Here is a 15,188-nt window from a genome sequence, read left to right as displayed (position 1 = left end):
TGGGCCAACAGACTGAATTTCAATATTGACTGCTAGGGTGCTGTGAGTGTGAGGACAATGCGGGATCAATAAAGTTCTTATCTTATCTTCTTATTCGCATGTCGTCCATCTGATTTGGTGCACACTGTCTCGGTCTGTATTATCATATATGATTTTAATTTATATTTTAGTTTGGTGGGTGTTTTGTATAAATTTAAACATTTTGTTCTGTTGTTGTTGTTGTTAATTTGCTGCTTTATGCCCAAATATATTTGAATGTGTTTACTATTATTATTATTAATAATAATAATAATAATAATGATAATGTTGTTGTTGTTCGTATTATTAGTAGTGGTGGTGCAGAAGAGGTTGTGAAGCTGAGGCGGAACGCATCTTCGTCTGTTTTCCAACCGGTTGCCTTGAGGTGGTGCACAAGAGAGGCTCACCGGATGTTGATAGTCTCACACGTTGCCGTTCGGAATTGAAGGCAAGTTCTTGTCTATGTAGGTTGTTCTAAGTTGTAAAACTCGAATCGGGATGTCGGCGTCGTTGATTAGGAGAGGACTGGAGCTGCTGAGCGATGATATTAAAGGTCAGTCGAGCCTTTCCGCTAGCTAAAATACGCCTGGCTAACGTTAGCAGTGGTCGGTCGTGTCTGTGTTGAGACCAGTGTTCAGTCAGTGTTACGCCAGTGATTTTGAGTGCTGTTTCGGTGTTGGTTTTGTCTTAAAATAGGAGAAGGCTACTTAATTCTAATTTTGACTAATTAGAGCAGTAATTATACTCTCTCACTGTGTTTTTTTCTGCCCTGTCATCCTGCCAGATGCCGGTAAAGCGAAGAAGAAGCAGCAGAAGACACCCAACTCCGCCACGGTGATGGAGCTGGTGAGCACAAAGCGACAGGGAGTCACCAGGCAGGTCAAACGGCTGCAGGGGCGCCTGGGTCCCGGCAAGAGTAAAGCGACTGTCAAAGACAAGAGGATCAAGTCTGCAGTGGGTCAGTCAGCTTGTAGTCCTGCACAGCATCGGGGGAAAATATGTCCAGAATCACTGGACCGATGATAAGAAACATTTAGGGTGAATTTATGCTGTTTTAAAACAACATATTTGGCTGTTTCAAAACAGCATAGAGCTTTGATTATGGAGACTGTGGGACAGAGGGGGCTATCTGTACTTTTGCAGTTTATCTGAGGACCACTAGATGGCGCCATTGTTGTACGGTTAACCTTTCAGTGGTACAACAAGTCAAGTCAACTTTATTGACTTGACTAGCCCATTTTTACAAGCAGTTTAATCAACAGAACTGCAACACTGGACTTTTTAAATCTGCTTTGCCTCACTCACCACCTCTTTAATGTATACAGTGAAAGAAAATAAAACTCTGGCATAACTTGACGCATTTTATCTTAAACATTAATAGCTGATGCAGTTGCACAACTTCTAGTGTTTTGTTTTATAGCATCTGTTGTACTTGTCGACCTAAGCTCCCTCTTCTTCTTTCGTGTTCAATGTAGAGGAGTTCAGGAAGAAGCAGAGGAAAAGCCACATGAGCGATAATCTCAAGTACTTTATGGAAACTAGCTGCAGAGCAACAAATTCTGACACTTTGAAGGTAAGAAAAAAAGAGGTCGCACCTTTTTGAATATCAAATTCTTGAAAACCTTGTTACTCGGTCTAAACTCTTCAGAAACACGATTATACATTTGTGATTTGTGTTCATGCTATTTGATCATTTGTCCTTTTACTTTATATTTGCTCATGCTTTCCTCTACTGTTGACATATTCAAGTGAGTTCGTCATACAGTGTTGACTTGCTCTATGTTTCACTTAGATCCTGCGCCACAATTCAGGAAGACAGTCCAGGAATCGCCCGGAGCAACCCGCCAAGAAGCCCAAGGAGCCGGAGTCTTTGTTCACGGAGGAGGAGTTCCAGCAGTTCCAGAAGGAATACTTTGGTAGGAAGGTTGAGGAGGAGAAATAAGCATCAGTCAACCAAAAGACACTGCAGCCACAGTGGAAACGCCAGGGCTAACCTTTTGTGGATTTAAGTGGATTTCTGGACCGGTTTATGTTCTGGACGTTGGTTCCACTTCACATGTGCAACAGGAAAACTTTGAGGATAAATGTATGAGTTGAATCTGTGATGATGTTAGATTTATCAAGAAAAGAGTAGCACAGTAAACTTCTCCGTAATTATAACGAACTCCTTTATTCTGCTACCTCTGGGTTTGTCCTCCACTCACAACTCCAACCAGGATTGTCCATTTTGAGTAGAAATAGTTTTGAGTATGACTTTTATTCATTTTGTGCGTAAGATCAATAAATGCACATGCACAAATAGTTTCACAATGGATGACTTTGAGTTCAGTCATGATCACAGCTCTGTGCATTAAGTTCTGCACATTAAGACAGAATTGAGTTTCAGTGTTGTTACCTGCAGAACGTGCAGTCAGCTATAGAGAACATTTTCCACTGCAGCAACATCATAACTTGTAACTGGTGTGTCATGAATAAGTATCAGTTGAGTATCTAACTGTGAATGGGAGCAGCAGTTGTGAGTAGATGGTGAGAATGAAAGTGATTGCACAACAACTTAAAATGTAGCAGGGGAGGTTACACAAACTAATCTTATTTCTATCTCGGAAGGTAACGATCAAGGGGCAATGTTGGGTTCTCTATACTACAATTTAATTAAGATAAGATGAACTTTATTGATCCTGCAGTGGGGAAATTTACTTGTCGTGGCAGCTCACAAGAACAGAAGAAGAGTGCAAAAAGTGTGCAAAAACAGTTACAGAAAAATATAAAGGTAAAATAAATTAACAATTTACAAGGTACAGTAAACACAGTACAATATACAGCTATATACAAGTTCTCATAAGGGAGGAAAAGAGGACCAGACCATTGAACTATGTAGTCTAACAGCAGTGGGAATGAAGGACCTGCTGTAGCTCCTTCCTACACTGAGGGTGTAGCAGTCTGCTGCTGAAGGAGCTGCTCAGAGCCTCCACTGTCTGATGCAGAGGGTCAGAGATGTTGTCCATGATGGATGTCAGCTTGGCTAAATCCAAGGTTATCAAGCTTCGTGCTCTTGGAACTATGACTGTTCAAAAGTTTTGTCTCCACTCACAGTTGCGGCCTCACTTACCATGACTGTTTCTAATTTTCTTTTTTGTTTTTCCGTTGAATCTTGAATACAGATCCGCATTTCTTTGGTTTTTAACGTTGTTGGACCAATCGAGTATGAGTAGTGCACATGTGAGAAAAAGTACGTACAGAACCCAGCAGCATATGTAATAAATATGCAGTCGTTTTTAGACATTTCAATGCGGAAATGCTTATATCTTTGAGAGAATGAAATGTATTTTAATGCATACAGATAACCACCAGGGGGCAGTACGGGTCTCACGCAACAGGGTTCATCGGGTTTAACCAACAGCTGCAATAAATTCACAAGAGATTTGTAAATTATGAGCTTGTTGGTGATGCAGAAATATCAACGAATATAGGAATACAATAGCTCTTTCAGTAGGTAGGGGCTACCTACTAAGGTATGGGGCTACCTACTGAAAGGACAAATAAAAGTTGAGGAACACGCCATTAAGAACAACACGATTTTTTAATAGACTATTAAATTCTATACATTTTTAAGCTTGGCTGGATGGAAGATCAAAAAGTAAAAAAATACTAACTGTTTTAACTATGAATAACTAGAGTTTTGCTTTGAAAATAACTGGGCATGGATAATAAAATATAGTACGGATTTAAATTACTTTTTAACATATGAAATTATATTGAAGCATGTATTATGTAATGCTTGTTATGGTTTGTGTGTCCTCGTCCGCCACTGACATCTGTAGAAGTCTTAGAAAACTGTTCCAGCCGTAATGTTTACATTTTGGATTTGACCTACATTTGACGTAAGCACTCACGTTTAAAGCTGCATATGGATCTATTTTGTCATCTGTATAGACCTTATACATCTGTAGCCAATCATAAACAAGAGTCGAGCAACGTAAAAAGAGCGATACGCGTGTTTGTTTGTTTGTTTTTTTAAATATGTCGCTCCTGTTGTCAGCTGAATGCACTTTATTAGTAAAGGATTGTTAATTCTTTTTGTTTTTACTGAAACGGATACTCCTCACATCCGTGCTGCCCATGAGAGCAAAGCAAACGTCCCTGCGGAGTGATACAGCGGAGGAATGCAGTCGGCGGTGAATCGGCTCCTTTAATACTGGCGTCACTCGTTACGAGCTGTCTTCATTTCCACAACAGAGAAAAAGATTGCTGGTACGCCGTTGAAGCTCTCCCGCGCTAAAATGGCAGTGTGAAGGCGTGCGGCTATTCTTGCAGCGGCAACAACCCGGCAGTGCAACGGCAAAGTGCACTGGCTATTTCTGGCAAAATGGCGTAAGTATTTTCTTTCTGTATTTTTCTTTTTGTTATTGTTGATAATTTCACTTCCGTGAGTGCGTCTGGGTTGAACGGACGCAAATGTCAACTCTACTAGCTAATGTTCATAAAGTTAACAGACTTGTCGGGCATGTTTAGAACTCTGGATGCTATCCATTATTACATAAGACCACTGGGAAAATTATTAGTGAATCCCGACGTGGGAGTAGAGAGAGCTGGTGGTAGTGTCAGATTACAGACAGCTGAAGTAGTTAACGTCAGGTTCAGCCGACGCGACAGCCTGTGTTGTCTCGTTTTGCGTTAGGGAGGTCATTTAACGGTTGTCTTGGTTAACGACGAAAAATTTTCGAGGCCCTCATTTAAGGTTGATGTGTTTTACGACGACGATGAGGCTGTTGGGTATTATTCTACGTGTGTTTATTAAACACTGACAACGTGGCGTGCCCAAAATGGCGCACAACGTCCTCTCTCCCCCCAGCCCTCACAGATGGTTGTGTTGTGAAAATGGCGGTTGCCCTCCCACATGTCCGCGGCGCCTCGTCGAGGTGGGCGGGGTCACCGGCAACAACATGACCAAATTAGGAAATATTTCCCCGGTGGAAGGCGGGGCGTTTCCCATCAACAGGGCTTTGGCACCTCAGTGGCACAGATTAGCCAAAATTAGCCTCCCCTCCCCCACGCGAGAAACATGAACGGCCTTAACAACATACACGCTAACAAGGAAGGTGTACGGTTGGATGGTTTGCGTAAGGGTTGTTAAGAGTTACGAGATGTGCCTTTGTTCCAGGAAGTGTAGGCACTGTGGGGAGTTTTTCATACACACAGATGAGGTTGGCCCACAAAAAAAAAAAAGTTCACCAGCCACATAATATTTGCATAATATTTTCATTCAACTTCAACACCTTGGTTTTGTCCTACACCCTTTTCTTGAGATCAAAATATGGAACAATATGTCCAGACTGAACACCTATGACATTCTTGTTGATGTTGTCATTAGCTCAGTTGATGCTCTCAAAATGATTCTACCCGTTATTGACCTTAACATGATGCGTACAGTCTGCATTTTCTCACCATAACATGACTTGCATCCTGTATCTCTACACAGGTCTCTCTCAGCAACCACCCTCAGCTTTGCTGCCGTCGACAGCAGTACCAAACCGCTCGACTTCCTACCGTCAGCAGACTCTCTCTTGTTTTTATTCAACCTTTCACGACTACCACTGACCAGCAGCGGCCATGACACTCTCCCAGCTGGCCTTGGAGGACGTGGAGGCCCTGTACTCAGGTTGGTAGCGAGATGACAAGTCTTTTTAAAAGATAATGGACTTTCGCCAGACATTAAGAATGTGAAACAGAAATGTATGTTTTCGCAGTATTTTCTGACATTAAACTGTACTCACCTGTTAGGTCATCTAATTTTATTAAACCATTCACTGCTTCTAAGATTATTTTGTTGATAGTTTCTCTTGTAGAAAATTAAATACTTAATGAGGAAGTTCTTGTCTTGCAGGGCCCTTGTTTCTGATGGCTGACCCCATGGGGCCCCTTCTGGACCAAGATGAAGAAGAAGCTCTTTCTCCCTCCTCCTCTCTAGAGGGGAAGGCGCCAGTTTCGCCCCCTCTCTCTTTCTCCTCCTATGCATCTTCCCCTTCTCCCTACCAGACCTTGTCCCCCCCTCCATTTCTTCCCACCCCACCTCCCTCTCCTCCCTCCCCACCTCCCTCTCCTCCCACATCCTCGTTCCTGGGAAACAAGGCCAGAGAGGACTTGCCGTCCCTCCCTTGGCTGGGTGCCAGCGACCTGCTCGACTCCCATGTTGGAGCAGATGACGGTAAAGGTGAGAGAGAATCAAATTTCCCATGTATTTAACGACTAAACAAGATTATTCATCTGTGGTGGGATGAAACTGCATGAAAAGTGATGAATAAAGAAAAGCCAGCAATTTAAATGTTTCATATATACAAAGTTAAACTGCATGCACGCACATATTTTGTGTTGATGAGTGTGTTTGTTAAAAAAATAAATATAATTGGGGCTAAAATGTTTCCACCATCATTCTTGTAAGTGAACTTTGGAATGTTAATTGCTCTCAGGAAAGATGTAAATATTTTAGATGGGTGTTTTTCTGTTTGTAAAGCACTAATGGTCTGCAGGCAGTGTGTCATAGTTGTTAAAATGAGGTTCTATGAAGTCACATTGTCCCTTTTCAAAAGACAGTGTGACACTGAAGTACTTGTGTAGTAAGATTCAGGACACCAAAATTGAAGGCACAAATGAGTAATTAGTAGGTGTGGTGGGCAGTGAAGAGCATTCATTGGTTAGAAGTTAGCAGGTGTGGCTCCAAAGTGTGTGGTTGAGACTGCCTCAAACTGGTTTTGCTAAGTGTGTATCCCTCTGTTGCATTACCCACAGACATTGGTATGAAGTTCTTGGCATCTGTTAAATACAAGGTTCTTCATTCTGTGTATACAATCAAAAGCGTGCATTTGCGTCACAAAATAATAACAATATAAGATGGCACTTCGTGCATGGTCATCTTTAAAGAATTTTTTTTTTAAGTTTTCTTGCTTTTGTACCCTGAAAACTCAATTACAAAGAAGGACTTTTTACAGTGCCTGAAGCAATTTGTCATTTTCTCAATTTCATCCTTGAAATTTCATCCTGCTGTTTCCATGAAATATTAATGCATGCCTCCTCTCTGTCAGCAGATGATGCTTTTGTGGGCCTGGAATGGATGTCAGAAAAAATTGACCTGAGTGAACTTGACCTGGATTCCCTCATTGGCTCCTGCTCCTCTGATGAGTCTCCCAGTTCTCCCGAGGATCTCCTGGCCTCCCTAGACTCCCGTATGGATCTGGATCTCGATTCATTTGACACAACCATCCCTGCACTGCATGACAGCCTGGAGCTGAGTCTGTCATTGCCCAGTATCTCCTCCCTCCCTCTGGAGCTCCCACTCCCTGGGGCAGCAGAGGCCAAGAAGACAGAGGTGGCTCCTCATCAGGAAGTCATTTTGAAGTCTGAGCCTCCCTCCCCAGCCACCTCTCCATCTCCCCCCTCTCCGGCCTATGCATTGGAGCTGGGGAGTGAAGTGGATGTCCAGGATGCAGAGAAAATGGAAACGTCCCCAACAACCACCATCATTCCTGATCCCAGTGGAAACATTCAGACCTCCGGCCCCGTCTTGGTTTCTCTTCCTACCTCTCACCACATTGTGGTGGTGCTCACCAATGAAAATGATCCCTCCCTCATCTCTCTCCCTGACCAGTCAGTTAAAATGTGTCCTCCGCTGAGAGACTATGATAGCGACTCTGGCATCGAGTCAGCTGGCAGCTCACCACCTCGCCTTCCCTCCCCTCCTCCCTCGTCCTCCCCCTCAGCTGGTTCCTCCAGGACCAAACCCTACTCCAAACCAGAGCCCAGCACTGCTTCCTCCCCTTCTGCCAAGACACCCAGGGTCAAATCAGTGTCCGGCACTCCGAAGGTGGTGGAGAAGAAACTGAAGAAGATGGAGCAGAATAAGACGGCAGCCACTCGCTACAGACAGAAGAAGAGGGTCGAGCAGGAAATGCTTGGCACGGAGCTTGAAGGGCTGGAGAAGAGGAACCATGAGCTCAAGGAGAAGGCAGAGTCTATCAGCCGAGAGATTCAGTACCTAAAAGACCTGATGGAGGAAGTTCGTAAGCATCGCCGTGGCAAGACCAACTCAGTGGCTTAGTGACCAGATTGTGCGTTAACACCAGCCCACTGTTGCAGAGTAATGATGGTGTGGTTTCTGCTCCAATTCTCGCAAGCTCCATGTCCACTTCAGTATTAGAAGTATGTTTGAAGAGAAAGAAGAATGGCATGCGGGGGTGGATGCGTGAAACTCCACTGAACGGAAAAGATGGAATGGCTGGATGCAACGTGAAAGGCCTCTGGAAGTCGATGAGATTATTAGTGTAGAGCAGGGGGCTGAGAGGTAGTCAGGTGAAGCATCTGTACATGCTTGTCTCTCAGTCCGCTGTTAGATCCCCCATAATGTACTCCCTGTCTTAATAGCAGTACTTGTACAATCATGCAGGGTGTACATTTGCCTTTGTAGACTAGGCATGCAAAACACAACAGTTGTTGTAGCACCTGGTAGTGTAGACTTGTAACCCTTTTGACAAAATATTCCCTTGTACTCCCAGCATCAATCAACATCCAGACTCCAACACAGCTTCAGGAAGCTCCAGTGTGAATAAAGTGAGATACCACATCTACCTTGTTAACCCAGTCTCAACCCTATTTTGACCTTCGTCTTAACAGCTTCAAGTCCAGAAAGGGGCCTCAGTCCTATTTATGAATTCTTGATGTTACACTGTCATCATGTTTTTTGTGTATATAGTTTTCACCTCCTTTGCTTGCTGATTGTGGCTGTTATTTAATGCTGGATAAAACATGAATTTCTTGAGTAGCTCAGTCTTTTAGCACAACTATTTGGCTTGTGAAAAAAATGGCTTTTCTTTTTTCTAATAAATATCTTATCTGTGCTCCAATGATGTGTGATGTGCTTCACTGTTGACAGAAGAACAGTCTTTGTCCTGAGGGATAGAACTTATTTCTAAAATTATAAACCATTCTGTTTTTTTGCTTAATAGATTAGTTCAATTAGTTAATTAGTTAATTAAGTACAATTAGAGACATTTTTATCACTATTTCTCAGAACATGTGACGTCTTATAATTGATCACTTTGTTCCAACCATCAGTTCAGAAAATGGATAAAGTGTTTATTTAAAATAATAAAAAACGTTTTAGATGCTTGAATCAAAATTTTACTGCCGGTTCTTGATTGAAATGATTAATTGAGTTTTTTGATGCGTTTAATTAGTTCTTATTAAAGTATGAAACTCACGGCTTTTATAAGGAAATGACTATTCCTGCAGTTTACTGCAAGTAAAAGATTGTGTCTATCAATAATGTTTTTTAATGCTTTTATAGTAGTACATTTTATGAACACAAGTAAAACCTGTAATGTTAAATACAGCCATATACTATATAGACAAAAGTATTAAGACACACCTCTTTTTGGGGCTGTTTTCAGGGATTGGGCTCAGCCTTTTCTCAGCATGACTGAGCCACAGCGCACAAAGCAAAGTGTCTGACCTCACAAATGCTCTACTGCATGAATGAGCACAAATTCCCACAGAAACACTCCAAAAAAGTGGAAAGTATTACCAGAAGAGTGGAAGCTGTTATAGCTTCCACATGGCTGCCTGTGTGTTCAAACTGCAATGTTGGTGTAATGGTCAGGTGCCCCAATACTTTTGTGTGTTTTTCCTATTAGTCAAACTTCAGTATGTCAGTCATACTGAATGTAAATAATTATTAGTCTGACTTTTGCAAATAGAAACATGAAATTTATTGTGGAGGAAAGAAATTACATGGCAGTTGTACCTTACTAGTATTTACATGTTCAGCGCATGAGTCATGTAGTTCCTGTTTCTGAGCTTTGTTCGGCGTGTCAAAGAGATTAAACAGTAGTAAAATGAAGGTGATTGATTGGTGCTCGGGCGTGAACCTAGGATTCCATTTGGGTGAAACCCAAGGCATACCTGACACAGTATTTTGAATTGTGCAGAAAGACAAGGCAGCAGCCCCCAGTATGAACATGTTGGACGACTGAAGCTTATTCTCTACACATCCTATTTATTCTTTTTTATTTATTCTTCTAAATAAATTTGTGATTGAGTGCTTACAGTTTCCCTTAAACTGATCTGGCAAAACAGGTTCAAACTGCTTTCAACTTCAACTTTTCAGCTTCAGAAGCTGAAGTGAAGTCTTGCCAGCAGCTATATCTGCAGCTTTCAATCAGGAAACAAGAGACGAGGAGGAAGACAGACCGACACCTGGGCGAGTGTTTTATGGGAAGGCCCTTGTATTTGTGAAACCAGACTACACTCACCAGTCTCACATGTTTTACCACCTCCTCCACCTGGGAGGAGGTGGAATTAAAACACAAAATAATGGTTGAGCCACAGATGTGTGTGTCTGGTCACATTTGGAGGCATATTTTGGACATTAAGGCAAAGAATTACAAACAGCCTTTTCCGAAATGGTACACATAATTTTGTCTTAATTTGTCTTACATAGTTTTACATCCTGGGACTGAAGATAAGTCAGCGTATTACCCCTGAAACTGATACTAAGGTTTGTGACTATGTGCTGACTACTGTCAAGCAGCTGTGTAAATTTAGTCCTGGCAGTAAAACCCCTTTGACGCACACACTCATACAAACACACAAACATGCACCCCTCCCTCACAGATTCCACACTAAGTGAGGCCTTGCCCTACTGAGACGACAAAGATAAGAAGTTTGACCCAGCCGTAGGCAGAGAGAAAAGAGATAATAAAGGCTGTTCTATTATGACTTCGATATGTGGGAAATGAACGATTTGGTGGACAGATGATTGGCTGAATCTGACATAACTGTTGACGAATAGTTGCATATCTATGGTCTTTAATTTAATTTCATCCACTAATTAAAAATAGTCTTGTTTGATTGGAACAAAGTAGCACGTTTCTTATAGTTAGCAACAAAGTTAAACCTACAATACATTAGCCAAAACGGTTACCGTCTTTAAATGTTTTCACTTTGTTATAGCAGGAAAATCTCAGTCACCAATAAAATCAAGTATGACTTCATTCCATTTAAGAGTCCCAGAAAGTAGCCACATCCCAATTCCACACTGCACACTCAAAACAAGTCAAATAAGACTCCTGCTGTGAAAACTCACTTCTGAATGTTTTGCATTAACTGTAAAAGAAACGTCATGGGAATTGACATTATCTGTGGCCTATGCTATCGTATCACTGTCTAGCTTAAAAAGTTGTCTTTCCACTCTTAAAGTCTGAACTTAAGCGACTCTGCCCGCTTGGCCAGTGATATCTAAAAGATAAGATAAGTTCATCTTATCTTATCTAAAGTATGATCACAGTATCGATGGGGGGAAAGAATACAGTTGTGTTTATACGTTTGTAAGAGGTATGACAAAAGAGAATTGAACACCTCAACCACAGCCTGTTCATCCTGCTGTCATGTGACCAGCAATACAGAAGTATCTGCTGCCATGCCACCAGGCTGTGGAGCAGCTTCTTTCCTCAGACTGCGAGACTCCTGAACTCATCCTCCACACAAATGTCATCCTCACATGAAACGTGACCTCAAGTATGTAGTAAAGCTGAGGTTTACATGCATGTGGAGTCTGGTTACAGTAAGAAACCTCAGAAATGCCTCACATGTAGACCGCTAGCAAATTTGTTTAAGGATTAATTTTTTTAAAAAAGGGCTGGGGGTGAAGTGACCTTATTCTCAAGAAAATTTTTAAAGCTTTTTAACCACATGAGCAGCACATTGTGGGTGTGGCGCCTCCAAGCAAAGCAACGCAGATTATTCTTGTCTCGTCACATTCCTCTGAGGTCGGTAGTAATGAGGATCACAACGGTTTCATTGAGTTAATTTATTCACAGCACAGCGATGGCTGGTCATTTTGTCGCTTTCTCAATTCGACAAAGACAGTCAGGCCAGACTCTGTGCCTGCTCGTGTGCAGTCATGTGTCTTCGTTTTCATGACTGAGTAGGTCTGGACTAAAGCCTCTGTTTACATACAACACACATGTTGTGTAGTCAAAGCAGAGGCCACTGTGCAGGGCAAGGCCAGAGTGACACATGAATCACTGAATTAACGCTTTGGGTTTAGGCTGGGTATGTATATATAAAAGGGATATAAAAGGGCAAACTGCTTTCTCTTTTTCATCAATGTTAATATGTTATTTGTTTTGTAGGCTATAATTTGTGGTACTTTTGAATTGTATTACATTTTATTGAAAGGTGTGTCTAATTACCTATCCTCAGAAGAGAAAATATAACCACAGTAGACTGCATTAGCATTGGCCTACAGGTGTGGAGTGATTAGTAATAAAATTAATAATCCCCCCCCTCCATTAGCCAGCTGATGTGCCCTTGAGCAAGGCACTTAACCACCCCAATTTGCTCCCTGGCCGCCTCACATGGCAGCCCACTGCTCCTGTGTGTTTCACTGCATGTTGCATGTGTGTTTCAATTAGGGATGGGTTAAATGCAGAGAAATAAGTAAGTAAATAAGTATAATATAATAAAATAGTATAATATATAATTATATAATATATATAATAAAGTAAAAAAATAATAAATAAAATTTTAGTAAAGTGGACCTGATTAAAAGAATAACTAAGTGTATATAGCATTAAACCCTCCTCTAATTTGTTTTCCAGAGTCACACCTATTCAGGCTTGTTACCCAGAGGCAACCTGAAAACCGGTTCTGAAAGGGTGAGTTGAATTGTACACTCTGAAGTGCAGGCTGTTGAGACAATCCTCAGTTGTATTTCAAATTACATTACATGACTTGATGGTATTTGACTCACCCAGGGATGAAACCTAGTAAGGCTGCAAGGCTATTCATAGTTTGTCTACTGTAAGTCAGTGATAGCAAAGCGATCTGACACATTCTAATATTCTGACCTTCATAGGTCTATTCCTAGCACATGTTAGGAGTTAACACATGTGCAACACGTGACAAATAATCTTGTATGAACTCCCATCTGTGAATACAGTCATACTGATATGATACATTATGGCTACCGTTTGAAGGTTGTCAAGTGTTAAATTATTTTTCACTTACAAACGGGACTGTGGGATTTATATTGGACTGCAAATGTTGCCCAGATGAATTGTGATGTAACTGTGGTGACTCCAAGGCTTTTCATCTAGCCATCACCAGGTCAATATTTTAACTTAACTTAATATTTCACGACTAAATTGTTGCAGCTCTTTTACAGTCAGCCTCAGGTTTACTTTGTATTAGTAGTAATGAGCAAATGTTGTCCTAACACAAAAAAGAAATAATATGGTGCACACTGTAAAGATTATGCTTCTTGAATATGAGCCTGCTTTGTCTTCATGCAATGTGCTAATATTCCGATATATTAGCATGTAAATGTTAGAATTTAGCTCCAAGTGTTTAAGGAAAGCCTCACAGAGTTAGCTTGTCAGTGGCTACACAAATGTGAAATTCCAAAGGAGGTAAAAATACTCTTCAAATACACTGGATCCTGAAGTATTAAATATTTTAGTTAAAGGTACATGGGATCCTGGGGCCATTTTACATCGTTACTTATCTAAAGAATGACTGAAAGACTTTTCAACATGACAAAATGAGCATGAATGAATATTGTCCTGAAACTCTGAAATTGCTGTTGGCACTGAGCTCCAACAATCATGTTAGCGCATAGCCGTAACCAAACATGGTGACCTTCAAACTATTTTAAGATAAGATTACAGTGATTTTTTTTTCCTGTTGGGCTAAAATAACAAGGGATGGAAGGGATGTAAAAAAAAGTGTGTGAGAAAGCCCCATCAAACTCTGCTGTGGTTAGAGGAGCGAATCACACGCCATACAGCTCCTGCCATTTGTCAACATGAGCCAGTAGAGCTGGACACACTAATAAACTACATGTGGCTAAAGCTTTAAACAAACCCTAAACAAGATAAACGCTTGTTTTTTGCTGAGTTGGTTACAGTTAAGCAAGAAAAGACCAATTCCAGTGCGACATCTTTAACCCTTTCATGACCCCAGACAGCATTCAGTGGGTTTACTCGTATCGAAAAAATCCCCCTATAGTCAACGTTTGTGGGTTTAACATCTGGGCTGATTATGGCACAACTGAGTTTATTGCATCACATCCTGAGTCTGCAAATGTTTCCTTTTTACACGTCTGTCCTGCACCAGTAACGCTCAGTAAAACAAGTGAGGCAGTAAAAGCGATTTACCCCTCTACCCATTTGTCATCTGCTCAAGTATTTTACTTTTCCTACTTCTGAAATCTTATTTCCTACATAAATTTAAGCCGTGGAAGCATTGCAGGATTTTTTTTATTTTATTTTACTTGATTCCATCATTAAATCCTTCCATTAAAACCATATAAGAACATTTCTAAGTGACCCTGAGAAAGATATTTTGGCATTTCTGTAGTTTCTCTCCTGAATTTCACCCAGAGTGACCCCTGCCCACCCCGACCGAGTGGATCATCGTTCTGGTCTTCAGCTGCACAGGATCTGTGAGCAGCAGATCTCATTACTGAGGTCATGGGCTGCAGATTAGGAAGACAGATTTACTACCAGAAAGTGGGACGGCACATTGGTTTACTGTACCTCACTGTCTTTCGTGTGAGACCATGTGCAAACAAAAGAAATTGAGACTTATTTTGTCATGTCCTGGAAATCCTAAAAAGACTCCATGCTTATTCTATCACACATGCAAGTGAATTGTCAGTTTCTAACGTATCTAACATAAGCTTGAGGACGGGCAATAACAGGTGTGTAGCACAACATGTCTGAAATAATATGCGTAAATAACATACATAATATATTCTCAATTTTTCCTCTTTCTTTTATTTACCTTTGACTTATCCCAATACTTTTGTAAGTGTGCAAGTGTGAGAGAGCAGTGAAAACTTTTTGACTTTGTAAGAACTAACATGACTTCAAGAGCTTCGTCAAAGTTTCTAGGACGAGGTTCAAAATATGTTAGGGATAAGTTTTGGGAATATTCAGCAGAAGTGGAAGACTGCATTGTGGCAGTGAGGGTCAAAAGTACAAATGTGTGTGTGTGTGTGTGTGTGTGTGTGTGTGTGTGTAGTGAGTCATTTTGTAATGATTGAGAAATGAGCACAGACAGGGATGTGCACTGTTTCACTGACTTTCTTTAGAAAGAGGAAGCCATTATATTTCTGA

General features: G+C 41.2%; 2 protein-coding genes across 3 annotated transcripts; both read left to right on the top strand.

Moving 5' to 3' along the window:
- Positions 1-357: 357 nt before the first annotated feature.
- Positions 358-2,322, top strand: rps19bp1 (ribosomal protein S19 binding protein 1). Its single transcript, XM_046373249.1, has 4 exons — positions 358-571; positions 803-976; positions 1,494-1,591; positions 1,811-2,322. The coding sequence occupies exons 1-4, from the start codon at positions 517-519 to the stop codon at positions 1,958-1,960; spliced, it is 477 nt and encodes a 158-aa protein (XP_046229205.1). The 5' UTR covers positions 358-516; the 3' UTR covers positions 1,961-2,322.
- Positions 2,323-4,223: 1,901 nt separating this feature from the next.
- atf4a (activating transcription factor 4a) lies at positions 4,224-8,912 on the top strand. Of its 2 annotated transcripts, none has more exons than XM_046373184.1 (4): positions 4,224-4,389; positions 5,498-5,677; positions 5,903-6,229; positions 7,101-8,912. In XM_046373184.1, the coding sequence occupies exons 2-4, from the start codon at positions 5,629-5,631 to the stop codon at positions 8,108-8,110; spliced, it is 1,386 nt and encodes a 461-aa protein (XP_046229140.1). In that variant the 5' UTR covers positions 4,224-4,389; positions 5,498-5,628; the 3' UTR covers positions 8,111-8,912. The 2 variants fall into 2 exon arrangements, with proteins under 2 accessions (XP_046229140.1, XP_046229130.1); XM_046373174.1 differs by having other exon boundaries at positions 7,098-8,912.
- The last annotated feature ends 6,276 nt before the right edge of the window (positions 8,913-15,188 follow it).

This window comes from Scatophagus argus, chromosome 2, assembly GCF_020382885.2.
Source record: "Scatophagus argus isolate fScaArg1 chromosome 2, fScaArg1.pri, whole genome shotgun sequence".
NCBI classification, from domain to species: domain Eukaryota; kingdom Metazoa; phylum Chordata; class Actinopteri; family Scatophagidae; genus Scatophagus; species Scatophagus argus.
The sequence above is the reverse complement of the archived record's forward strand: the minus strand, read 5'-3'. Positions and strand labels throughout refer to the sequence as shown.

Coding starts and splice junctions, on each gene's coding strand:
- rps19bp1 (XM_046373249.1), top strand. CDS start 517: ATGTCGGCGTCGTTGATTAGGAGAGGACTGGAGCTGCTGAGCGATGAT. Junction 572..802: donor GCTGAGCGATGATATTAAAG/GTCAGTCGAGCC, acceptor TCATCCTGCCAG/ATGCCGGTAAAGCGAAGAAG. Junction 1,592..1,810: donor CAAATTCTGACACTTTGAAG/GTAAGAAAAAAA, acceptor TGTTTCACTTAG/ATCCTGCGCCACAATTCAGG.
- atf4a (XM_046373174.1), top strand. CDS start 5,629: ATGACACTCTCCCAGCTGGCCTTGGAGGACGTGGAGGCCCTGTACTCA. Junction 5,678..5,902: donor CGTGGAGGCCCTGTACTCAG/GTTGGTAGCGAG, acceptor CTTGTCTTGCAG/GGCCCTTGTTTCTGATGGCT. Junction 6,230..7,097: donor TGGAGCAGATGACGGTAAAG/GTGAGAGAGAAT, acceptor CCTCTCTGTCAG/CAGATGATGCTTTTGTGGGC.